Source organism: Microtus oregoni, unplaced genomic scaffold (assembly GCF_018167655.1).
Source record: "Microtus oregoni isolate MIOR12 unplaced genomic scaffold, Mior012 000070F_ref0000104, whole genome shotgun sequence".
Lineage (NCBI taxonomy): Eukaryota > Metazoa > Chordata > Mammalia > Rodentia > Cricetidae > Microtus > Microtus oregoni.
In genome coordinates, this window is record NW_024543977.1 from 603846 (window position 1) to 625914 (window position 22069).

The following is a 22069-nucleotide window of genomic DNA, read 5'->3' on the forward strand; positions in this document are numbered from 1 at the left end:
TGAAACACAACAGGTTTTAGGCTAGGAATGATCCCAATCGGAGGAAGGTTCATGTGGGAACAGGAAAGAGTTGGAGGAGGCGGTGACGCGTTGGAACCTGGTACTTGGCTGCGGGTCCAGAAACCCAGGTCAAACATAAATGGGTGCAGAGAGCAAGCAGAAAAGTTAAGGAGTGGGGGTGAGGTGGCGCACTAACCAGGAGGGAGAGAAGGGAGGCAGAGAGGGAACCTGGGCGGAGAGAAGGGACCAGGCGGAGAGCGAGAGCGGCGGAGGGTGGGGGAGGGAACCCGTTGGTGCCTGTTATCATGGCGCGCCTACTGAGAGCACTGCGGGGCCTGCCCTGGTTGGAGGTGTCCGGGCGACCAGTTCGGGGTTGTGCGGGGTCGGGACGCGGGGACTCAGGTAGGTCTTCTGTCGCCGCCGCCGCCACGTAGCTTTCGGTTTCATTGCCCTGAATGTCCCGGGGCCGCCTCCGGCGAGGCCTTAAGAGCCTGGTCCTGGTGACCCGCCGCCCCTTGCAGCGGGAGTTGTTGAGCACCGAAGTGGGTAAGCTTGGTGTGTTGTGGGAGCATTAATTCCGGAAAGAGTCCCGGCAGGGTACAAATTCACTCCCACGCTTGCACACAATTCGTTTATATGTTACATTTTTAGTTAGGGCACAAAATCGTCAGCGTCAGGTGCCATAGTCAGTGACCCAGCGGCGGCCAACAGCTGTATCTCGCGCACCCTCCCCTGAGCTGGAGTTAGTCCTTTGCCCTGTACACACCCGCTTGCTGCCTCCTGTCCTGTGTGAGCTGCCATGCTGCGTTTGTCTGTGTGAATCTAAGACCTGAGATGTGTGCTAATCATTCTAGTGTTCCCAAGTCATTGTTCGTGGCTAAGAGACAGAATGGGGGTGGGGTGGTAAGTGCTTTTGGTCCCCATTTGTAAGTTGAGGGAGTAGGAGCCACCAGTTTCGTGCCCCTGTGGTTTCATGCCCTGGCAGCTGCTCTCTTGACCTCCTTTCCACCCCCCTTCTTTTCAACCCAATTCTATGTATTATGCTTCTTTTGGAAATCTTTTTAGACCCTTGTTACGTTAAAATTTTAGTGTTCAATAAAAATATGCCCTGAGATTGTGGACTGTTAACTGATCCAGCATGACTTCCGGTTAGAACTTCCCTCCTTCCTTTGGTGTCTCAGCAAGACTTTGCAAGCCCTAGTGGGCTGGAGCTGTTGCTAGTCCTTTTAGTTGAGCGGTTTTAGTGGAAACTTCACGGAACTAGTGCTGTCAAAAGCAGCTTGATGAATAGCCCTGGGAGCTGAGAGTCTTCAACCATATTAAATTTGGCCAGACACCAGAACATAGAAGAGCTGTGTAACTTACCAGACAGCCCCTCCAGGGAGTTTACTCTATGGAAATAATTCAAAAGAACAAAACTGTACATGCAAAGACCTTCTTAGCAGTATTGCTCTCAGGATGGGAAACTGGCCTCAACCCAAACTGTTAAGGAATACTTAAGTAAAGCTCGAAGGTCCAGGTCAACAAACTGCATCCATTAAGAATGAGAAGCAGGTGTTGGTTCTGTGGTTATGGTCTTGGTTGTTCCAGTCTCTGCTCTGTGCCCCTTACTGGCTTTGATGTGTGTTTGGGCCTCCATAACAAACACTAAGTAGGGGGCATAAATAACAGGTATTATTTGCAATTTGGAAGGCTGAGGGGTCAAAGATCAAGGAGACAGATTTGGCTGCCAATGGGGCCTTGCTATCTGACTTAGAGAAGTCCACTTTCCCAGACGTGTTCAGATGGGTTTCCTGCAGTGCAAGTGCAGAAGAACCTCGTTTCTTTTCCTCCCCTCTTGTCTTCTCCTACCCATCTCTTCCAGTATTGGAGATAACAAAATGACAATCTTTAATGTGTATGAACTTAACAACAGGGCATCAATCTGCATCAGGGAAACAAGAGCAGGGAGGAAGAAGGAGCCCACCATAATGGTTGGAGTGGAGAGTTCCAGGAGGTGATTAGAAGTGGAGGTGGTGCAGCAGGCCTGTCTACCACGGAGGAAAATCCAAGTTTGGGAGTCTGTATGTTGGCCTGGGATTTGGAGATATTAAGGCAATAAAATTTCCAAGAAGGCTGCATGGAGGCAGAAGGAAGCCTAAGACAGGACCCCTCCCCCCCCCCAGGCAGGTTTAGTAATCATTTGAGTCTGTCTTTGCTTATTTGTTTTTTTTCCTTTATTATTTGTAAGTTAAAGTGCTGAATGATTATAAACTCCTTCCAGCATTGAATAACGAAAACATTTATTATCAGAATTAAGCTTTTTGTCCGGGTTGGCTTTTATCTGTTTGTTTTGTTGTTGTTATTGCTGTTAACTTGACACAAGCTAGAGTTATTTGAGAAGAGGAACCTGCCGTTAGAGTACCTGTAGGTAAGGCTGTAAGGGCATTTTCTTGATTGATGATTGCTATGGAAGGACCCATGCCACCGTGAGCCATGCCATCCCTGGGCGGGTGGTTCTGGCTGGAGAAGAAAACCAGCTGAGAGAGCTATGAAGAGCAAGTCAGCCAGCAGCTTTCAGGCTTCTCTGTTCCAGTGTGGCCTCCAGCTCCCCACTGCCCTCAGTGATAGAGTGGACACTCCAGTGTGGCCTCCAGCTCCCCACTGCCCTCAGTGATAGAGTGGACACTCCAGTGTGGCCTCCAGCTCCCCACTGCCTTCAGTGATAGAGTGGACACTCCAGTGTGGCCTCCAGCTCCCCACTGCCCTCAGTGATAGAGTGGACACTCCAGTGTGGCCTCCAGCTCCCCACTGCCCTCAGTGATAGAGTGGACACTCCAGTGTGGCCTCCAGCTCCCCACTGCCCTCAGTGATAGAGTGGACACTCCAGTGTGGCCTCCAGCTCCCCACTGCCCTCAGTGATGGAGTGGACACTCCAGTGTGGCCTCCAGCTCCCCACTGCCCTCAGTGATGGAGTGGACACTCCAGTGTGGCCTCCAGCTCCCCACTGCCCTCAGTGATAGAGTGGACACTCCAGTGTGGCCTCCAGCTCCCCACTGCCCTCAGTGATGGAGTGGACACTCCAGTGTGGCCTCCAGCTCCCCACTGCCCTCAGTGATAGAGTGGGACGTGAGTTGTGAGATGAAATCAGCCCGTTGTTCCCAAGCTGCTTTTGGTCATGGTGTTTCATCACTGCAACAGAAACCCTAACTAAAACGGCTTTGTACCCACCTTAACTAAATACTGTCTTGTCCTAGAGGCTTTGTGTTAGTGTGTCCATATAAATACAATAGGACAGAAGTAATAATGAGCAGGAGAAATAAAACAAAATGTGGACACAGATCACTAAGCAGTGTGACAGTTAATGGTTAGCCGCAGGAGGTCAAGGCCAGCCTAGACAACATAGTGGGTGTGACAGCCTGAAATTTTCCAGACCTTATCTTAAAACAAACACAAGCAGATAACAGACAGATTTGCTTTGGGGAAGATAAAACAGGGATCTCTGTGCAAGAGAATTTTTAAAATGCAGACCTCACTGGCAGACAAAAATGAAGCTATCTTTACAGGAAGCCAGAGAAGAATTGTAATAACTCTGCCCTCAAAGATCATCTCTATCCAACCCTCACTGCTCCCATCTGGGCCCCGATGGAAACCACTCTTCAGAACTAGCGTGTGGTGTTTCTGCACTACTCCTGGGCACACACCTGAAGGATCCTAAGTGCTACCTCAGGACATTTGCCCGGTCATGATCGTTGCTGTCCTATCCGCAATAGCTAAGAAATGGAACCAGCTGAGATGTCCAGCAGGTGATGGAAAATATCGCACAGACGTAGTGTTCAAAGCTGCCTGGAAAAGAGTGCCAGACTCACTTCAGATAATATTAGCCAAGTTTATTAAAGCTGCTAGCATGCCGCAGTCTCTAAATGCTGTGCAGAGACAGATGAAGGAAATATTTGGCTTTTAAAGGCAAAACCCCAAGTTCTTGAATATCTATCAAAGCAAGTTAGGGAGGCCAGAGAACTGCACTGCCAAGATAAGGTTGTCAAGGTGACCTCCAAGTAGTCCTTTTTATTTATTTATTTATTTATTTATTAAAGATTTCCGTCTCTTCCCCGCCACCGCCTCCCATTTCCCTCCCCCTCCCCCAATCAAGTCCCCCTGCCTCGTCAGCTCAAAGAGCAATAAGGATTCCCTGACCTGTGGGAAGTCCAAGGACCACCCACCTCCATCCAGGTCTAGTAAGGTGAGCATCCAAACTGCCTAGGCTCCCACAAAACCAGTAAGTGCTGTAGGATCAAAAACCCATTGCCATTGTTCTTGAGTTCTCCGGACAGAAATCTCAAGGTCCAAATCAGGAGCAGAAGGAGAGAGAGCACACGAGCAAGGAACTCAGGACCGCGAGGGGTGCACCCACACACTGAGACAATGGGGATGTTCTATTGGGAACTCACCAAGGCCAGCTGGCCTGGGTCTGAAAAAGCCTGGGATAAAACCGGACTCGCTGAACATAGCGGAGAATGAGGACTACTGAGAATCCAAGTAGTCCTTGAATATCTGCATAAAGCAGGTTACAAAAGCCAAAATCAGGAGCTGGCCATATCATTACAAGCAGATGGTCACTGCCACACAGTTTTGAGTGGGGGTCACGAAGTCAGGGTTTTCAGGAAGTTATCTTTGAGAAACAAGTCAGAGACACACAGCTATTAGGTACCAAGGTGGATGCCTATTCCAAAGGGGGGCTTCTTTAGCCATCACACAGTACACACACACACACACACACACACACACACACACACACACAATGGAACTTTATCCACCTCTAAAGAAAATGAAATCATAGTATTTGTAGGAAAATCTGTTAGCATTCAGGCATCTGTACTGGCCTGCCTTGGTGTCCTGACAGGATACATCCTCAGCTGTAGCCACTAAGAGCACCCCCTCTGCATTCACTAAGTTCCCTTTAAAAAGGGCCATGCTCCCCTCCCTCTGTCCCTCCCTCAACCTTTCCCTTCCCTTCTGCTGCTCCTGTCCCCAGACACTAGTCTCCTCTCTCCCCTATCCCCTTCCCATTTTCCCATTTCCTTTCCCCTAGTAAAAAGCCCTCCACATGAGCTCCGTAGCATGGCTTCTTTCTCTCTCAAGCCACTTTTTAGATCACAACAAAATGAATGGAACTTGAAGTCATTGTGCTAAGCAAGGCATTCCAGACCAGGAAAGACAAACACCTCACGGTTTTTCCATGTACAGATCCTCCATTTTCATTATATGTTTTAATGTATTTGTGTGGGGTGTCAAGATACAGGTCATGAAAGTAGAGGGAAGATGTGGCGTAGAGGAGAGGCCATAAAGGAGGTTGTGGGGGAAGGGGTGACAACATGTGTGCAAAAGGAGGCTGGGGAGCAGAGGGTGTGGAGGAGGATGGCAGAAGAGCAATGAGAAAACCGCGGATAGATGGAAATGCCTGAGTGAACCATTACTCTGCGTGCTACATTTTAAAGTAATTTTTAAAATTTGCAAAAAGGGGGCTGGAGAGATGGCTCAGAGGTTAAGAGCATTGCCTGCTCTTCCAAAGGTCCTGAGTTCAATTCCCAGCAACCACATGGTGGCTCACAACCATCTGTAAAGGGGTCTGGTGCCCTCTTCTGGCCTGCAGGCATACACACAGACAGAACATTGTATACATAATAAATAAGTAAATATTTTTTAAAATTTTGCAAAAAAGAAACTGAGGCACAAAAATCTTTTTTTGATGTCAAGTGATTAATCAGCAGATTCTAGAAGCATCAGGAGGGGTCAGAAGGATCAGCAGGTGTCAGAGGGTCAGGAAGACTAATGTGCCTACTGCAAATGGGATATTATAAACTATCTAAGTAAAACTAAACCAAGAAAAGTCTTGAAATTTTTAATGTAGAAATGGGAGGAAGAATCCACTTTCACTATAAAGTACCTGTGGAGAATTTGTTTGGTTGTAGCTCCTATTTGAGCCACTTCTTTGGGGTCATGCCCCAGGAGGACCAGACAGGCCACTGGCTCTCTCCTCAGCACTGATGTCTTGTTAAGCCTTCTGGTTCCCATGAAGAAGGAAGCCACGGAGGAGAAAGAGCTGGGATTATTCAAGGTGATAAATGGGGGAGGGGCAACGCTTCATTTTAATAAAACAAATTCCCTACTTGACAATGCAGAATCTCTTACGAAGTCCAAGCTCTCTCTAAGCAAGACTGACTGGCAGAAGAAACTGACCCCTGAGCAGTTCCATGTCACCAGAGAGAAAGGAACTGAAGCGGTAAGCAGAATGACATAGTCATTGTCTGAGGGAGGGGACATTGGAGCAGAGGTGCCTACAAACCCTCACGTGCACTGTGAGAATCTGGTCGGCCTCCGGCAGTCTCTGTGTCAGGCCAGCAGATTCCATCCACCTGAAGAAACAAGAATCCTTCTCCATCCTTTGGAGCCACACAGGCTCTCCAAGCTCCACTGCCTCATCCCTGCTGATCAGGCCAACATCCTCCATCCATCTCGCTCTGTCTACTCCTCTCTTCTCCCTGCTTTCTCCTTCCCTCTCCAAAGGAGTCTTTTGAGAACAAAGTGGACATCTTGGAAGCTTACTGTCGCTCTCAAAGTAAATGCACAGTACTTACATACTAACTGGGTCCCCCCAGCAGGAGACCCTCCCTGCGCTCCTGCCTCAGGTGCAGCCATGCTTCCTCTGGCTCCTGCACTATGGCCACATTGTCCTCACAGCAAGCAAGGGCTCTGCTGCCTTCCCTGTGAGGCCCCTGCATCTTGGGTTTCTTTCCTTAGCCATTTTTGTCCTGATAATTAATGCAGACCCTCCTTTTAAGATTTACTATTATATATGTAGTGTGTGTGTGTGTGTGTGTGTGTGTGTGTGTGTGTGTGTGCATGTATGCCACATGCACATGTGTGTGAGTATCCTCAGAGTCCTGGAAAGGCATGGGAATCCCTGGAGCTGGAGTTACAGACTGTTGTGAAGTGCCACTGATGTGAGTTATGGGAACCAAACTTGGGTCCTCTGGAAGAGCAAGGAAATGCTCTTAACAGCTGAGCTATCTTTCTAACCCGGAGACCCAACCCAACCCAGATCACTTTCTCCAGGAATCCTTTGCTCAGGCCCTGCCTGGTTCGCCTCTGTGATGTTCTCCCTCATGGCAGTGCAGGCAGTGCACTGGTGTTCCCTTTCCTGGTACTTGCTCTGCACCTGGCTGGAGCAGGCATTCAAAACAGAGCTGGTGGTGAGTGGTGGTGTCCATGGCAGACACCCTAAGTGCCCTGGATAGTCTCAGCTTCTGCTTTGGTCTTTTAAACGTGATCACAGCCTCAGTTTCTCTGATGCCACGGCCACCAGAAGAGCTGGCAGATCCTCACTGATTCTTGGGAAATTTTTTTTAAGTTATGCTTTTGTTCAGCTTCCTGTGGGTGGGAACGAGACTGTTTGTCATTGCTGTTACGTGCACAAGGGAAACACATGATGCTCTGAGAGGCTGTGTGGCTCAGAATGTCCTCAGACTAGCCTCATTCCCAGGAACCAGGCAGGCAGGGCTCGGTGTTTACAGAGAGCCTGGAGACAGTCCGCCAGATGCTTAGGAGAATCAATGTGCGGGCTTCTGAAGCAGATGGCACAATATCCTTTGCACTTGGCCCTGTTACAAAATGAGCATCATCCATTATTTTAACTAATTTGTGGGTCCCCTCCAGTTGCTCCACATTTAACTTCCTAGAATTGTGCAGAGCTGTAAGCATCAGTCAATTTCCTTAGGCCAAGAAAGAGAGGCTCCCAAAGCCTTCTGATTGGTGACTCCTAATCAAAATTCAGATATATATCACATATTATACATATTTATCAGGCAGTAGTGGCATGTTAGCATTGCTTGCAGCCAGGAATTTTGCACCCTGGCTGAGTCATAACCAAGAGCCAGATGTCAACAAAAGGGGAGTTAGTTTTTCAGGTCCTTCTTCTCTGTGCTCTGGATCTGGTCTCCATGCTTTGAGCCCCAGAAAGAAGACCGGCTTTCTTGCCCTGTGACTTCTAATTGACTTGAGGTTACCAAGGACACCACGAGCCTCAGAGAATGGGTAGAGACATCAGTCAGGACCCAGAATCTTCTCTATGAGGCAGCCCACGTGTGCATTCCTGGCAGCCACAGCCTCACTAAAATTTGGTGATTGTCTCTTCTCTTGACCTGTAGGCCTGTTGGGGATTGTGTGCTCAGAGCCACCAACCAAGGCTCCTCACCTTCTTTTGTTGGTTTTCATCTGCTCTGACCCCTCCTCTTGAATAAGATTGCCTGCATGCAGCCATCCCTTTGAAACATGTTCTCTGCCTCTAGCACGTGAGAACTAACAATCAAATAAGAGGGGACTGGCACTGGTCCAGACAGACTTGAAATCTCTTGGGCAATGTTGAAGTTCATCCTGTTTCTGACCCTGCTCCCTTCCCCTGTGCAGGCAGAAATTTCAATTCTGGCTCCTGGGTCTGTCTGTCTCTTCCTTCCTTCCTTCCTTCCTTCCTTCCTTCCTCCCTCCCTCCCTCTCTCCCTCCCTCCCTCTCTCTTTTTTCCTCCCTCCCTCTCGCCTTCCTTCCTTCCTTCCTTCCTCCCTCCCTCCCTCCCTCCCTCCTTCCCTCCTTCCTTCTTCCCTCCCTCTCTTCTTCCCTCCTTCCTCCAACCCTTTCTTCTTCCCTCCCTCCTTCCTTCCTCCCTCTCTCCTTCCTCCCTCTCTCCTTCCTTCCTTCCCTCCCTCCTTCCCTCCTTCCTTCCTTCTTTCCTTCCTTCCTTCCTTCCTTCCTTCTTTCCTTCCTTCCTTCCTTCTTTCCTTCCTTCCTTCCTTCCCTCCTTCCTTCTTTCCTTCCTTCCTTCCTTCCTTCCTTCCTTCTTTCCTTCCTTCCTTCCTTCTTTCCTTCCTTCCTTCCTTCCCTCCTTCCTTCTTTCCTTCCTTCCTTCCTTCCTTCCTTCTTTCCTTCCTTCCCTCCTTCCTTCCTTCTTTCCTTCCTTCCCTCCTTTCTTTTCCTTTTTCAGTTTCCAGCTAGAGCCACCCAGGCCTGGTTTAATGATTGACATCCCTCTCTCTTGCCTCTGATATCTCTTTGCCTTCCAGTCATTTTTGTTTTTTATTGTGTATAGTTGTTCCTCTCTTCCTCTTCCTCCCTTCCCTCCTTCTTTCCCTCCTCCTCTCTTTCCCTCAGTGCTAAGAGCAGGCACAACAGCTCTGACCATGAGCACAGCTAGTGAACAAGTTTGCAGTGTGCCTCTTCAACCCCTGTGTTCATTGCGATCCACACACAGCCCAGTGTGGTCTGGCTTCTACCTTCCCAGTGCCATCTGTTTGCATGTCTTCCCTGTCTGAAACACTCACTTTCTCATCTGCTCAGTTCTTACCCTTTCTGCAAAGCTCAACTCATTAGTGATTGGCATTTTTCTATGATCAGCATCTATCATCTGCACACATTAACAATGAAAGGTTAAAAGAATAAAGATCCTTTTTCCCTTGTCCCAGACTCAGTCTGTGCAGAAAGCCTGCAAGGACGCTGGTTCCAAGGGAAGGTTCTTCATTAGTTCCTCTCTTGGCTGTCATTATGAAGTATGTCGTTCTTCTTACTGGTTTTTGTCATCTGGGCAGTACAAGAAACTTTGGTTTCCATTTGAGGAAGGTAATTAACTTTTAAATTAATTTTTCCCATCTGCAACATTAGCATCCAGACCAGCACTGATTGTATTCTAGATTGTCAGTAAATACTAGGATAAATAGCAGCTGTTTTGTTCCTGACATGTGAAAGGGCTTGGACTACACCACATGGTTGATGAGGGGACACAGGAGTCAAGGAGAGTGCAGCAGACAGACATCTTGGTAGGACATAGATTAAGTCATAATTCCTGCTCATTTGGATTATTTACTTTACTTACTGTTATAACAGCCTCCTGACTCTTAGTGAAATTATATTTTTAATTTTATAAGCTCCCTGGTTTCTGTGGACAGGACTTTGTAGATCAGGGGTGTTCACAGTACTCAAGTTGGGAGTCACTGTGAATGAACAGCTCACTAGGTTCATTCAGACTTTTGTGGCGAAATGTACCTTCCTTCCTTCCTTTCTCCCTCCCTCTTTCCCTCCCTCTTTCCCTCCCTCCCTCTCTGTCTCTCTCCATCTTCCCCTCCTTCCCTTCCTTGCTTGCTTTTTAGACATGATCTAGCTATATAGCTCAAAATTGTCTTGAACTTGTAGACCTCCTGCCTCAGCATCACCAATGTTATGATTGCAGCCATGTGCCACCAAGCCAGACTTTAAGAATTTTAGAGAGAGAGAGAGAGAGAGAGAGAGAGAGAGAAAATCCAAGTGTGTCCACCTTGTAGACTCAGCAACTGAGTTTGCACATCCCCTAGGAAGCATTTTTTAAATATGCAGTTAGCACTATGGGGAGTTTTTCTGAGCTCATAAGTCTAGAAAGACAGAAGAACCAATTCCCTGCCAGTGCTGCCCCTTGGCCAGCATTCCATGCTGTGAGTCCTGTTTGCTGCCTGTATGATTGGGTAATGTGTGCCACCATGACATGGCTTTTGAGGGGATGATAAGGGAATATGACAACATTTTCAAAGATTATTTATTTTATTTGTGTGTGCATGCATGAGTTTATATGTCCCATGTATGTGCAGGTGCCTGAGAAGGCCAGAAGAGGGCGTCAGCTACAGACTGCACTCATTCACCGCTTTATTTCCCCTCACGCCACTCTCAGCAGTTGAGAGCCTTCTTTAAACACCTGTGGATGTGATGCTTTCTCTACGTGGTGACCTAGTGCTGGGGCCCTGGCTCATCATGATCATCACCCTGATCGACTCTCCACAGTGTTGACACTGCACTATGTGTGTTAAAGGCACAACCCCAAATTAACTGAACGAGGCTTTTGATGCGTTTGTGTTTTCTCTCACCCTCTCTCTCTCCTTCACCCTTTACCCCACCCCTCTATCAGGGATCAATCTCAGGGTCTCTGCACACAAAGAAAGTACTCTACCACTGAGCTGTGCTCCCAACCCTTTGTATTCCATCTTTAATTAGAGAGTTCAAAGGGTCTTAGACAAGAGTTTAGACTCCTGTTGCTTTAGCTCTTTGAAATGAGAGTGAAATCTTCCAGGATGGCAGAGGATGGGACTGGTGTTCATGCTTTTTCAAGGACTTTGATGTTCTTGGATGAAAGGTGGTACATGAATACAAAGCATTATTAATGTCACAATCTGAATATTTGGCAAGATAAAGGCCAGGCTATAAAGAAGTGTGCAGGCTGCTTCTTTGGTTGACTGCAGTTTTTCTCTGCTGATACTTAGACTTTGTCAAATTAGTATAATTTTTTGATTTGACTTTGTTATTTATATTTGGTTCATTTTCTTCTTTCGTAATGGTGGGGATTAAATTTGAGGCCTCTCAAATGCTAGGCCAACACTGTGGTCCTGGGCCAGCCACACCCTCGGCCTCACTCTTGGGTTTCTTTGCTTTATCACCCCAAAGTGTGATGATGTTTCTTCCTTTTTTATTTCAGCCTTTCAGTGGGATATACTTGAACAACAAGGAGACAGGGATGTACCATTGTGTGTGCTGTGATAGCCCACTCTTCAGGTAAGATGAGGAATGAAAGAGAACTTAGATAATTAAGTACTCTTAGAGTTTCTTTCTTTTTTGATGTTGAAGACTAAACCCAAAGCTTCCTGTATACTGCCAGCCCCCGGGGCCATCGATGGCCTTTGTCCTCTGTCATTACTGCTGCAAGGAGAGCTGTCTGTGGAGGATATCTGTCTGTCTTGATTTTTTTCTGATATTTCATGCAGCTGACAGGACTTGCCACTTGCATTCTTCCTTTGTGTATCTCTGAGAGAAAGCAAAGTTCTGATGGGGACTTCATGATAAAGCCATTAGGATTTTTTAGAGAGGAAAGTATGTAAAGAAATCTAAACCCTAATAGTATTTGCTTGGCCATATGATTAAAACTATACCTCTCCCAGGGAAAATGGGTTTATAATTTAATTTAGCAAGCGCAGACTTTTATGAGGCTTGATTCCCCACAGTGCTTGACAGAAGCGAATACCGTGCCCTCTTCTATGTAGCTAAAAGTAAATTTAATTGTCCCTTGATTTCAAAGCCTCTTTTAAGTCAATCAGCATCTAAAATCTTTCAACAAAGGCTTTTTTTGTTTAGATATGCAGGAAATAGTCTTTAAAAAAAGTAGATTCAGGAAAGAAGAAAGGAAACATCTTTGAAGTCTTGTTTTTCAGAACTTCAAAGATGTTTTCCTTTCTTTTGCATCAGCCTTAAATTGGTTTAGAATAAAATATAAATCAAGCCAGCTCTGTGAATCTTCCATTAGGCAGAGCCTCCTTCTGTCCTTTGGGCTTTCAGCAGCCTGGCTTCTTGGCCAGCCAGCTGCTAATGCGAGCTGCATTAGGAAGCCAGACCCTTCCTGCAAGGACAGGCGTGACTAGGATCGATTTTCCTTCATGATTAGGAGGCCAGGCCATGGCCCTGACATACGGTGCTGCTGAGGGACTACCTGGAAGAGTCTACTACCAGCCGCCTGCCCAGGCATACCAGGGAAGATGAGGGTGAAGTTAGTTCTTACATGGTAGTGTTGGAAGATCACGTGACTCTCCTGTCACATCACAGCAAGCAACAGGCTTCTCTAACCCAAGATGTGTTCATTAAAATTTATTTTATTTTAAATTGTATGTGTGTGTGTGCATGTGTATGTACGCACACACACATGTATACATAGATACTCTCAGAAACCAGAGATGTTCTTCTGCATCTGGAGTTACAGGCTATTGTGGGCTGTCTGACATGGGTGCTGCCAACCAAACCTGTCCTCTACAAGAACTTCATGTGCCATTAACCACTGAGCCATCTTTACAGTCCTGACCTTGTCTTCATGGAGACAGTGTTAGAGCCTGGTGGAACAGCTCAGCCCCACATGCTGTACTCTGCTTCTGATGCCCAGCATACTCTCCTGGTTGTGACCTGTGCCCTGACCAACCAGCTCTCAGTCTGACTTCCCACCCTCTCCTATGTTCCCTGTTTTTCTTGAGTGATACCCGGAACTTGGGGAAGCACTTACGTTTACCTCTTTATTGGAGGATATCACTATTATGAAAGACACTGTAAAGAGATAAGTAGCATGGATGTGAGGGGAGGGTGCTGGGTTCCGTGCCTTCTCTAGGAAAATTCTCTAGAAACTTCCATGAGTTAAGATACCCAGAAACTCACCAGACCCTGTCCTTTTGGATGCTTTATTCCAAAATCATGGGCACAAGTGATCAGCTCCCGTCCCTGCATGTTGGGGGTGAGGCTGAAAGACCCAACACTACTCATACCTTGGTGACGAGTCCCTGTCCTGTATTCATTAACTAAGCTACAAAAAGATACTCTTTGAGGATTATAAGAATTTTAGGAATTGTATATGCTGAAAAATAGCAGAAGGAGCCAAATATGTGGTTCACAGAATTGCAGCAGTAAAACCCAAGACTCGGGTTTCAGAAAAATTAGTTATTCCTTCACCATCATTTCTGTCAAATGGAAAAGTCAGCGGTTAAGTCAACTAGCTTGCTTTCAGCTGGGAACCTTGGAAAAGTGTAAGCCTCAATTCTTACTGTTTATCCGCTGGGTAGGTGTCCTGTTTCTCAGTTTGGAGGATGAGACGTCATCCTTGTAAGAATGCTTCATCTCCAAGATTCTTTTGGCTCTGTTGGTGTACAGAGGAGGCCTTCCCAGCATCCAACGGCTCCTCTCCCCTCACCACCCAGCCTCTGTCACAGCATCGAAAAATAAGGGATGAGAGAGAGAGAGAGAGAGAGAGAGAGAACAAAATGAAGGGCTCTGGATAGCAGGACTTGCTGTGGTGAAGAACACACTCTACACAGATCTCTACAGAAGCTGCAGTTCCATGTGGCTGTTGGGCATCCAATGTGGCTGAGAAGCTGGACATGTTAGGATTTTTAGCAAATTTAAGCTTAAGGGGCTCACATGTAACTGGTAGCTCCAGTGTTAGCTCAAGGAGGAAGATATGTGGCCAACCCTGAGTCACGCTGAAACAGCCCAGATCCAGAAGAAATCCAATCAATATTCTGGAAGTCATTCACCCAGTAGCCAGTTCACTGAACCAGCAGTTAGCTCATGAACCTCCATTGTTTCTTTTCAGTCATTTTAGTTTTAAATACAAAGTTCCCCCCCCACTTCTTTTAAAAGAACTTTTGTGTTTTTGTTCTATTTTCTTGCTGATGCTGAAGCTAAGACTAAAGAAAATAAGAGCATATCCACCTTTCTTCCCGTTACTATAACAACATATCCATCTAGCTTCCTGTTACTATAACGACATGTTCATCTAGCTTCCCGTTACTATAACAACATATCCATCTAGCTTCCTGTTACTATAACGACATGTTCATCTAGCTTCCCGTTACTATAACAACATATCCATCTAGCTTCCTGTTACTATAACGACATGTTCATCTAGCTTCCTGTTACTATAGTAACATATCCATCTAGCTTCCTGTTACTATAACGACATGTTCATCTAGCTTCCCGTTACTATAACAACATATCCATCTAGCTTCCTGTTACTATAACGACATGTTCATCTAGCTTCCTGTTACTATAGTAACATATCCATCTAGCTTCCTGTTACTATAACGACATATCCATCTAGCTTCCTGTTACTATAATAAACACAGGAGCTAATCAGCTTATGAATATTTGGCTCAGTGTCTTGGAGGTCTTATTTTTATGTGATAGTGTATGATAAAGCAAAACCCCAACTGCATGGCCAGGAACAAAAGGGAGAAAGAAGAGCCTGACTCCCACAATCCTCTTCAGGGACAGACCCCCAGTGACCTAAAGGACTTGCACGCATCTCTTGACACCTGGAATTTAGGGGCGTGTTTAACACCGAATCATAATAATCAGCTCCATTCTAGAATACACTCTTCTTAAAGAGCATCCATTTATAGGAGTGTGATAAAAGCTGTCTAGGTGTCTGTATCAGTTCCATTGGGTAACTTTGGGTAAGTTTCTTAACATCTCTCTACCTTGATTTTTTTCATTTACCTGTAAAATGATAATACAGTGTATCCAGCTCATAGGGTTGTTGGGAGGATTAACTAAGTTAAGAGCTAATAGATGGAAACCCAGCAGAACAAGGTGTAACACCTTCCCAGCCCTCCAGACATACTAACAGTGATGGATTCTTAGAGATAAGCCCTTGTCAGGGATTGATGCTCAGTGTGTTTTATGATGAGGAATATGCTCTAATTAGTGAATTCTCATATGATAAGACACCTTCTAATAAGTGAAAATATATAAATGAAGACTGTATTATTGAGCATTCTTTTATAAAAATATATTTTGAACACTACTTACTACTTTTATAAGAATGGATGTTTTGTGGACATGTATTGCTGTGCAATGTACATCCAGATCCCATGAAGACCAAAAGGGGGCACCAGATCCCCCAGGACTGGATTTACAGATGGTTGTGAGCTGCAAGCAGAAGCTAGGAATTGAACCAAGGTTCTCCAGAAGAGCAGCCAGGCCTTTTACCCACTGAGTCACCTCTCCAGCCCTTTCTTGAGCATTCTTAGCATGCGAGGGAATAGTGTTAGGAGTATATCTTGATTTCTTTCTCATATTAGCTTTTTATTTCTAGTCTCAAGCTTCTTTTGTAGGAAACAGGGGTACACAAAAGCCATTCCTGCAAATGTTTGTGTAGAGTCAGAATGAAGTGAAAGGTTTGTCAACAAAAATTGAATCTTAGAGAAATTAGAAGGTCAATCCAGGAACCCTGGACTCTTCAGCGGCTTCTCCTGCATATTGGTGGTCATGCTGGACGTTCTTGGGATGATGCGCTTGTCCCTCTGTGTACTGACCTAAGTTCCACGGGCCCTGGGTTTCTCCATGAAGCCTTCTTGAGAACACACACTGCATTTGGCTTTTTTTTCCTCCTCTAAGTTCCTGTGACTTTGTCAGCACACAGTTCAGAGCTTAAGTGCTTTTTATTAGCCAAACATTTTATTTAGTGAAAGAGATAAAGATGATAGACAGTTTAAGGCCTTTGGCCAGTTAATTTTATGTACATACAGCATGGGTTGAGCTATGTGTCCTGGCTAGTTTTTAATTGTTGATTTAGCACAACCAAGAGCCACCTGGAAAGAAGTTGTTTTAATTGCCTAGGCCAGATTGGTCTTAAGATCTAATATTTGTGGAAACTGTCTTGACTGACGATTGATCTGGTACAGTACCAACATTGCACAGGTGGTCCTGGCTCATGATAGAACTTGAGTCTGAGCACGGAGAGAACGTGCAGTAGCAACATTTCTTCCTCCACGCTTCTCGCCCTCACTTCCTTCAGTGATGGATTGTGACCTGGGAGGTGTAACCTGAAATGAACCTTCTTACTTCCTATGTTCCTTCTGGTCAGAGGGTTTTTATCACAGCCACAGAAAGACCAACTAGAGCACTGTGTCTCTGAGGAAGGCCTGTTGAAGCCTTCATCTCCGGAGACTGTGAACATGATCTCTTATTTTTTTTTAAATTTTAAATATTTATTTATTTATTATGTATACAATATTCTGTCTGTGTGTATGCCTGCAGGCCAGAAGAGGGCACCAGACCCCATTACAGATGGTTGTGAGCCACCATGTGGTTGCTGGGAATAGAACTCAGTACTTCTGGAAGAGAGGCAATGCTCTTAACCTCTGAGCCATCTCTCCAACCCCTGTGAACATGATCTTAGGTGAGAATACGGTTGTTGCAATCAGGCCATACTGAAGCTGGATCTTCCTTTAATCCAATATGGCTGGTGCCCTAATAGGAGGAGGGGAAACAGGATCAAGGAGGAGATCATCGCATGAAAAGGACACAAAGACTGGAGCGTCGCAGATCTTTGTCAGCCACTTCTGGATGCTAAGGGGAGGAGCAGAGAGACATCCCGGGGTCTTCTAGGGGACATGGCCCTGCTGAGATCTTGATTTTGGACTTTCAGCCTTCAGAACCATGAGCACATCTCCCCTACTTTGTTGTAATTTGTTAACACCACCCCAGGAAGCTAACGTGATTTGCTCAAACAAGCTTCTCTGCCCATCCATCCACAGCATCTTCTCTGCTGCTGAGCAGCCCAGCAATGCTGATCTTACCCGAAGACTTCAGCTATGGAGCGCTTGTGGATATGTAACAGAAGTCATAATCATTAAACTCTTACCTTTTTAAAAAATATTTTTATTTTTATGTATTTTATATTGCCAGTGTGTATTTGTGTACACACCTGAATACAGTACTCATAGAGACCAGAAGAGTGTGTCCAACCCCCTGGAATTGCTGCTGGTTATGAGCCTCTCCGAGAAAGAAGCATGTGTTTTAACTGCAGGCTATCTCCAGCTTCTTGGACGCTTGTCCTAAGCACTGGGTTCAGTACGACACAAGCGGTCCGCCTGCTATGAGCCATGTGCTCCATGTAATAGTTGTGAAAACGGATGTTTCAAGTCTTTAAAGAACTTGCTCAACAGCTTTGTGTCAGTCTCCTTTGTCTTGCGGGGACAGAACACCTGATACTGGTTGCTTTATTGAGAAGTTTATTTGGGGCCAGGCCTCTGGAGGCTGAGAAATTTGAGAGGATGGAGCCACATTCTTTTGGGTTTTGGTGAGGGCTTCCTGCTATTTCAAGACGGAAGGCCAAAGGGCGAGCCAGCACATGGAGATAAAACACAAGAGTGGCCTTGTGTCACCAACTGGCTCTCTTGTTAACTGACCCGAGCCTGTGAGAACCTCAGTATTCCCACTCTTGACACTGCCGCATGGCAAGGAACTTTCAACTTAAATTGAAACCGTGTTCAGACCCCAGGAGTCATACCTCTGTTAAGGGCTAGCGCTGAGCTCATGTTCCCTAGGAACCGGAAGTGTGTCAGCACGGAGGCACCACCTGCCAGTTTGCTGTGCGCACCCTCGCTTCAGCGGAGTTCTCTGAGTTCTCTGCAGCTCTCGTGGTCTCTTCTCATGAGAGGAACTGAGGCCTGGTAAGGTTAAATAGCTTACCCAGGGTTCCACTGCTACCAGTCTCCCACTGGGCCACTCAGATAATGTTTTTACTTGGTTGGTGTCTTCACCTTCTCATGCTGGCCTTCCAAATCATAGCCATAGATCCCTAGGCAGACATTGCCAGATTCTAAAGGTACACCTGGCCAGATTACCCCCTAAGCTCCCTTTCCAGACCTAGTTGCCAGCCAGGCCTGGCAGGGCTCCCATTGTCCTTCTCAAGGTTCTGCTTGTTGCAGTGAGTTGCGCCTATTCCACTCATCTGATAACTTGAGTTGAGGGTTGCCAAGCCAGCGATGCTGTCCAGCATGTCTGCACTCCCCTATAGACCCAGAATCATCTTTTAACTTTAGACCCTGCTGACACTGTTCTGCCCCCACCTTCTCTACCTCCCTGCTTTCCCCGTACACTGCTTCTGGAGGGTCTGTTCCCAGGAGTGGTGGAGCATGTCTGTTGTCCAAGTGTCCAGGAGGTGGAGGCAGCAGAATCTAGAGTTTGAGCTGCCACTCTGGTTATACAGTGAGACCTTGTCTAAAGAAAAACTATTTCGAGATTATGCATTTTATGATCATAAATCTTCTTTAAATCAGGAGTATTTGGGAGCCTGATACTAGTCTGTTTTTATACGTTGTACACGGATGCCCTGCATATCCCAAGTAACATAGCAATATTGTTTAAAACTTCACGTAACCCTTTTCAGAAATGGATGGGAATGCTTCTACAGTTACATTTAAAATTATCATTGATTACCTACTGCTTCTACTGTTTCTCGGGGGTGGTGGGGCTGGCTATGGAATATTCAGAAGTGAGGGGGAAATAAACTTAGGAGAACAAACCCAAAAAAACAGATGCAAAAAAAGAAAGAAAAGAAAAAGGAGGAAAGAAAGAAAGAAAAAAGGAAGGAAAGAAGGAAGGAAGGAAGAAAGAACTATCTAGGAGTATCCGAGTACATAATGCAAAGGGACTTCTGTTTGTGTGGAGTGAGCCATGTAACCCGCTAATCAATTAAATATGTATCTTACACTTTCTAGTTTGCCTTAGCGTCCAAGGAAGAAGACATCTTTTCACTATAGCCAGACAATGTCTTTGACAGCAAAGGGACAGCAGGAACAATTCTCTAGAACTGACTATTCATGAAGCCCAGCTTAGAATCTGGCAGAGGAAAGTGGAAATCCTGTACTGCTCAGAACAAACAGATGGGGGCTAAGAAGCTCCGATATGTTAGCAGTAATGTGTCTAATGGTTGTGTGCACTGTCCTCTAACTGCTGTGTGTCCACTGTCCTCTAACTGCTGTGTGTGCACTGTCCTCTAACTGCTGTGTGTGCACTGTCCTCTAACTGCTGTGTGTGCACTGTCCTTTAACTGCTGTGTGTGCACTGTCCTCTAACTGCTGTGTGTGCACTGTCCTCTAACTGCTGTGTGTGCACTGTCCTCTAATCTCTGTGTGTGCACTGTCCTCTAACTGCTGTGTGTGCACTGTCCTCTAACTGCTGTGTGTGCACTGTCCTCTAATCTCTGTGTGTGCACTGTCCTCTAACTGCTGTGTGTGCACTGTCCTCTAACTGCTGTGTGTGCACTGTCCTCTAATCTCTGTGTGTGCACTGTCCTCTAACTGCTGTGTGTGCACTGTCCTCTAATCTCTGTGTGTGCACTGTCCTCTGACCGCTGTGTGTACACCGTCCTCTGACCGCTGTGTGTGCAGTGTCCTCTAATCTCTGTGGCTCTGCACTATCTCCCACAGTTCCGAGAAGAAGTACTGCTCTGGCACTGGCTGGCCTTCATTTTTTGAGGCTCATGGCACAACAGGCTCAGATGAGAGTAACTCAGGGATCCTGAGACGCCTGGACACTTCCTTGGGACGTACTCGCATGGAGGTGATCTGCAAGCAGGTGATGTGTTTTGCTTTCTTTGAAATGAAATGAGCTGTCCTTCTTTGGTGCCTGTCTTGTTCTTCCATGGTGGACTTTGTCATCAAAATGCCCCAGACTTTTACCCACACCTGTGGTGATCCTTCTTTCCCTCTGCCAGGCACTGAAGATAAGGTGACATCTCTCCACCTCCTTCCTAATTGGCAGCATGCCACCAACAGGCTGATTCATTAGCCCCTTACTCCTTGGAGCCAGAGGAGGGGGAGTTTAGGTCTAGACAGAAAGCTTGGCTTTGTGTTTTATTATTGTTGTTATTATTAGCATCATTATTATTATTTGTGTGTGCACACACATGTGCACACATGTGTCTGGCTACATGTGAGTATGTGCAAGCACCGTGGCACATGTGATGCGGTCATAGAACCACATCCAGGTATCAACTTTCTCCTTCCCCTGTGGGTTCTGTGGATGACGTCAGGTGGTCAGGTCTGTCCCTCACATGCTTTTATCTGCTGAGCCATCTCACCAGCCCGCAGAGACGACTCATTTCCATGTTCTTTGGTGCTCATGTTTTCGATGCATGAGTTTTATAAGATGCCAGAGTCTAGCAGATGAAAAGGGCCAAGTTTTGTCTGCAGGAAAGAAAAGTGATTGCTGAGTGTTTACCTAGGCTGTATTAATCCTTATGCGACCTGTGCTTATTTGTCCCCAGAATGGCTCTATTGTGTAGTATGGTTATGACCCTCATCTGAGAGATGAGCAAGGCAAGGCCTAAGCTTGACCCTTTGCCACACTGGGAAAGTAGGACTGCTTGCTGCCACCGCTCTCTGTGTATCCACTCTTTCCATCTTTGAGCCAAATTCTAATACAAGGATGATGCTTGTCAACTCCTGGGCTCTGTGATGGAGGGAGCCATGTGGAGCTGTTTTCCCGGGGACTGACAAAGGCATCTTTCCCCTGCAGTGTGAAGCTCACCTCGGCCATGTGTTTCCTGATGGACCCGAGCCCACTGGCCAAAGGTTTTGCATCAACAGTGTGGCCCTGAAGTTCAAACCAAGCGAGCACTGATCATTTCCGGGAGGCCTGTGCTTTGCCCTCCATCCTGTGGAGCCTTGGTTCTGTAATTCAGAGGGCTGTATTGTTTCATTCTCTACAAATTTAGGCTAAGGTTGTTATGGCTGCACGGGAGCCACAACTCCTTAGTCCCCTGAAAACAACTCAACCCTAACTTCCTCTTGGGCTGCGGAATTTTAGAATAACAGAAAGGCAGCCCATTCTTCAACTGGCTTCCCAGGCTTTGGGTAGAATGATTGCAGGATTGGAACAGGTTCATGGGCTGACAAGGGTCCTGAAAGCACCTGAAGAGAACCTGAATTGGCCATCACAGTTAATTCCCTTATGGGCCGTCACAGGTGAGGGGTCAAAGGGGAAAAAAGAAAAAGGATGGCATGGAAGGGATGGGATCCCAGTACTGAAAAGGAGGATGGGAGGGGCTGAGCATGGGAGGAAACATACAATGATGGGTGAGATCTTGTCAAAAATTTTGCTACTTAAATGTTTGACTTCCAACCTTACAACTCACAAGTGGGATCCATGTGAGCTGAGTCAACTTCCAAGATCACGAATAATGCTCTCCCTCTACCCTTTGGTACAACACTAAACGTCAAAATATTCAAATAAAATATTGAGATTGATGTTCACTTTTTGTCTCAGTCTGTTAATTTGTTCTTTTATAAACATGACTGAATCAAAATAAAAAAAAATCCAGCAATTGGTCACACCAGAACAATAACCACACAGATGGTTTATACACTGGGAATCTTAAGTTATTTGTTAGTAAAATGTATTTAAATAATTCTTTTTGGGTTATTGAAAACTTAAGTTCCCCCATTTCCTTCTTCTCATTTGCTATACATTATTTGACATTTTATTTATTATCTAACTTACATGAATCATGTCTTCTTTTGGCTTCTAGGAGAAGGTTAACTTAGATTGCAGATTCTGAAAGAATGCTAACCTGTAGTATATGATGGTTTTTACTCTTCTTGGTTCTTTTGGGGGGCCTAACACCCAGCTCCCAAATGAATCACACAGAGGTCTTAGTTATAAACATCTCGCCTTAGCTTGACTTGTTTCTTGCCAGCTATT

General features: G+C 46.0%; 1 protein-coding gene across 2 annotated transcripts; it reads left to right on the plus strand.

Moving 5' to 3' along the window:
- The first annotated feature begins 124 nt into the window (after positions 1–124).
- On the plus strand, positions 125–21621 carry Msrb2 (methionine sulfoxide reductase B2). 2 transcript variants are annotated; one of them, XM_041641590.1, is made up of 5 exons: positions 125–164; positions 6162–6262; positions 11523–11599; positions 19795–19942; positions 20885–21621. In XM_041641590.1, exons 1-5 carry the CDS (start codon positions 140–142, stop codon positions 20987–20989), a joined length of 456 nt encoding a protein of 151 aa, XP_041497524.1. In that variant the 5' UTR covers positions 125–139; the 3' UTR covers positions 20990–21621. The 2 variants fall into 2 exon arrangements, with proteins under 2 accessions (XP_041497524.1, XP_041497523.1); XM_041641589.1 differs by lacking the exon at positions 125–164 and adding an exon at positions 247–402.
- The last annotated feature ends 448 nt before the right edge of the window (positions 21622–22069 follow it).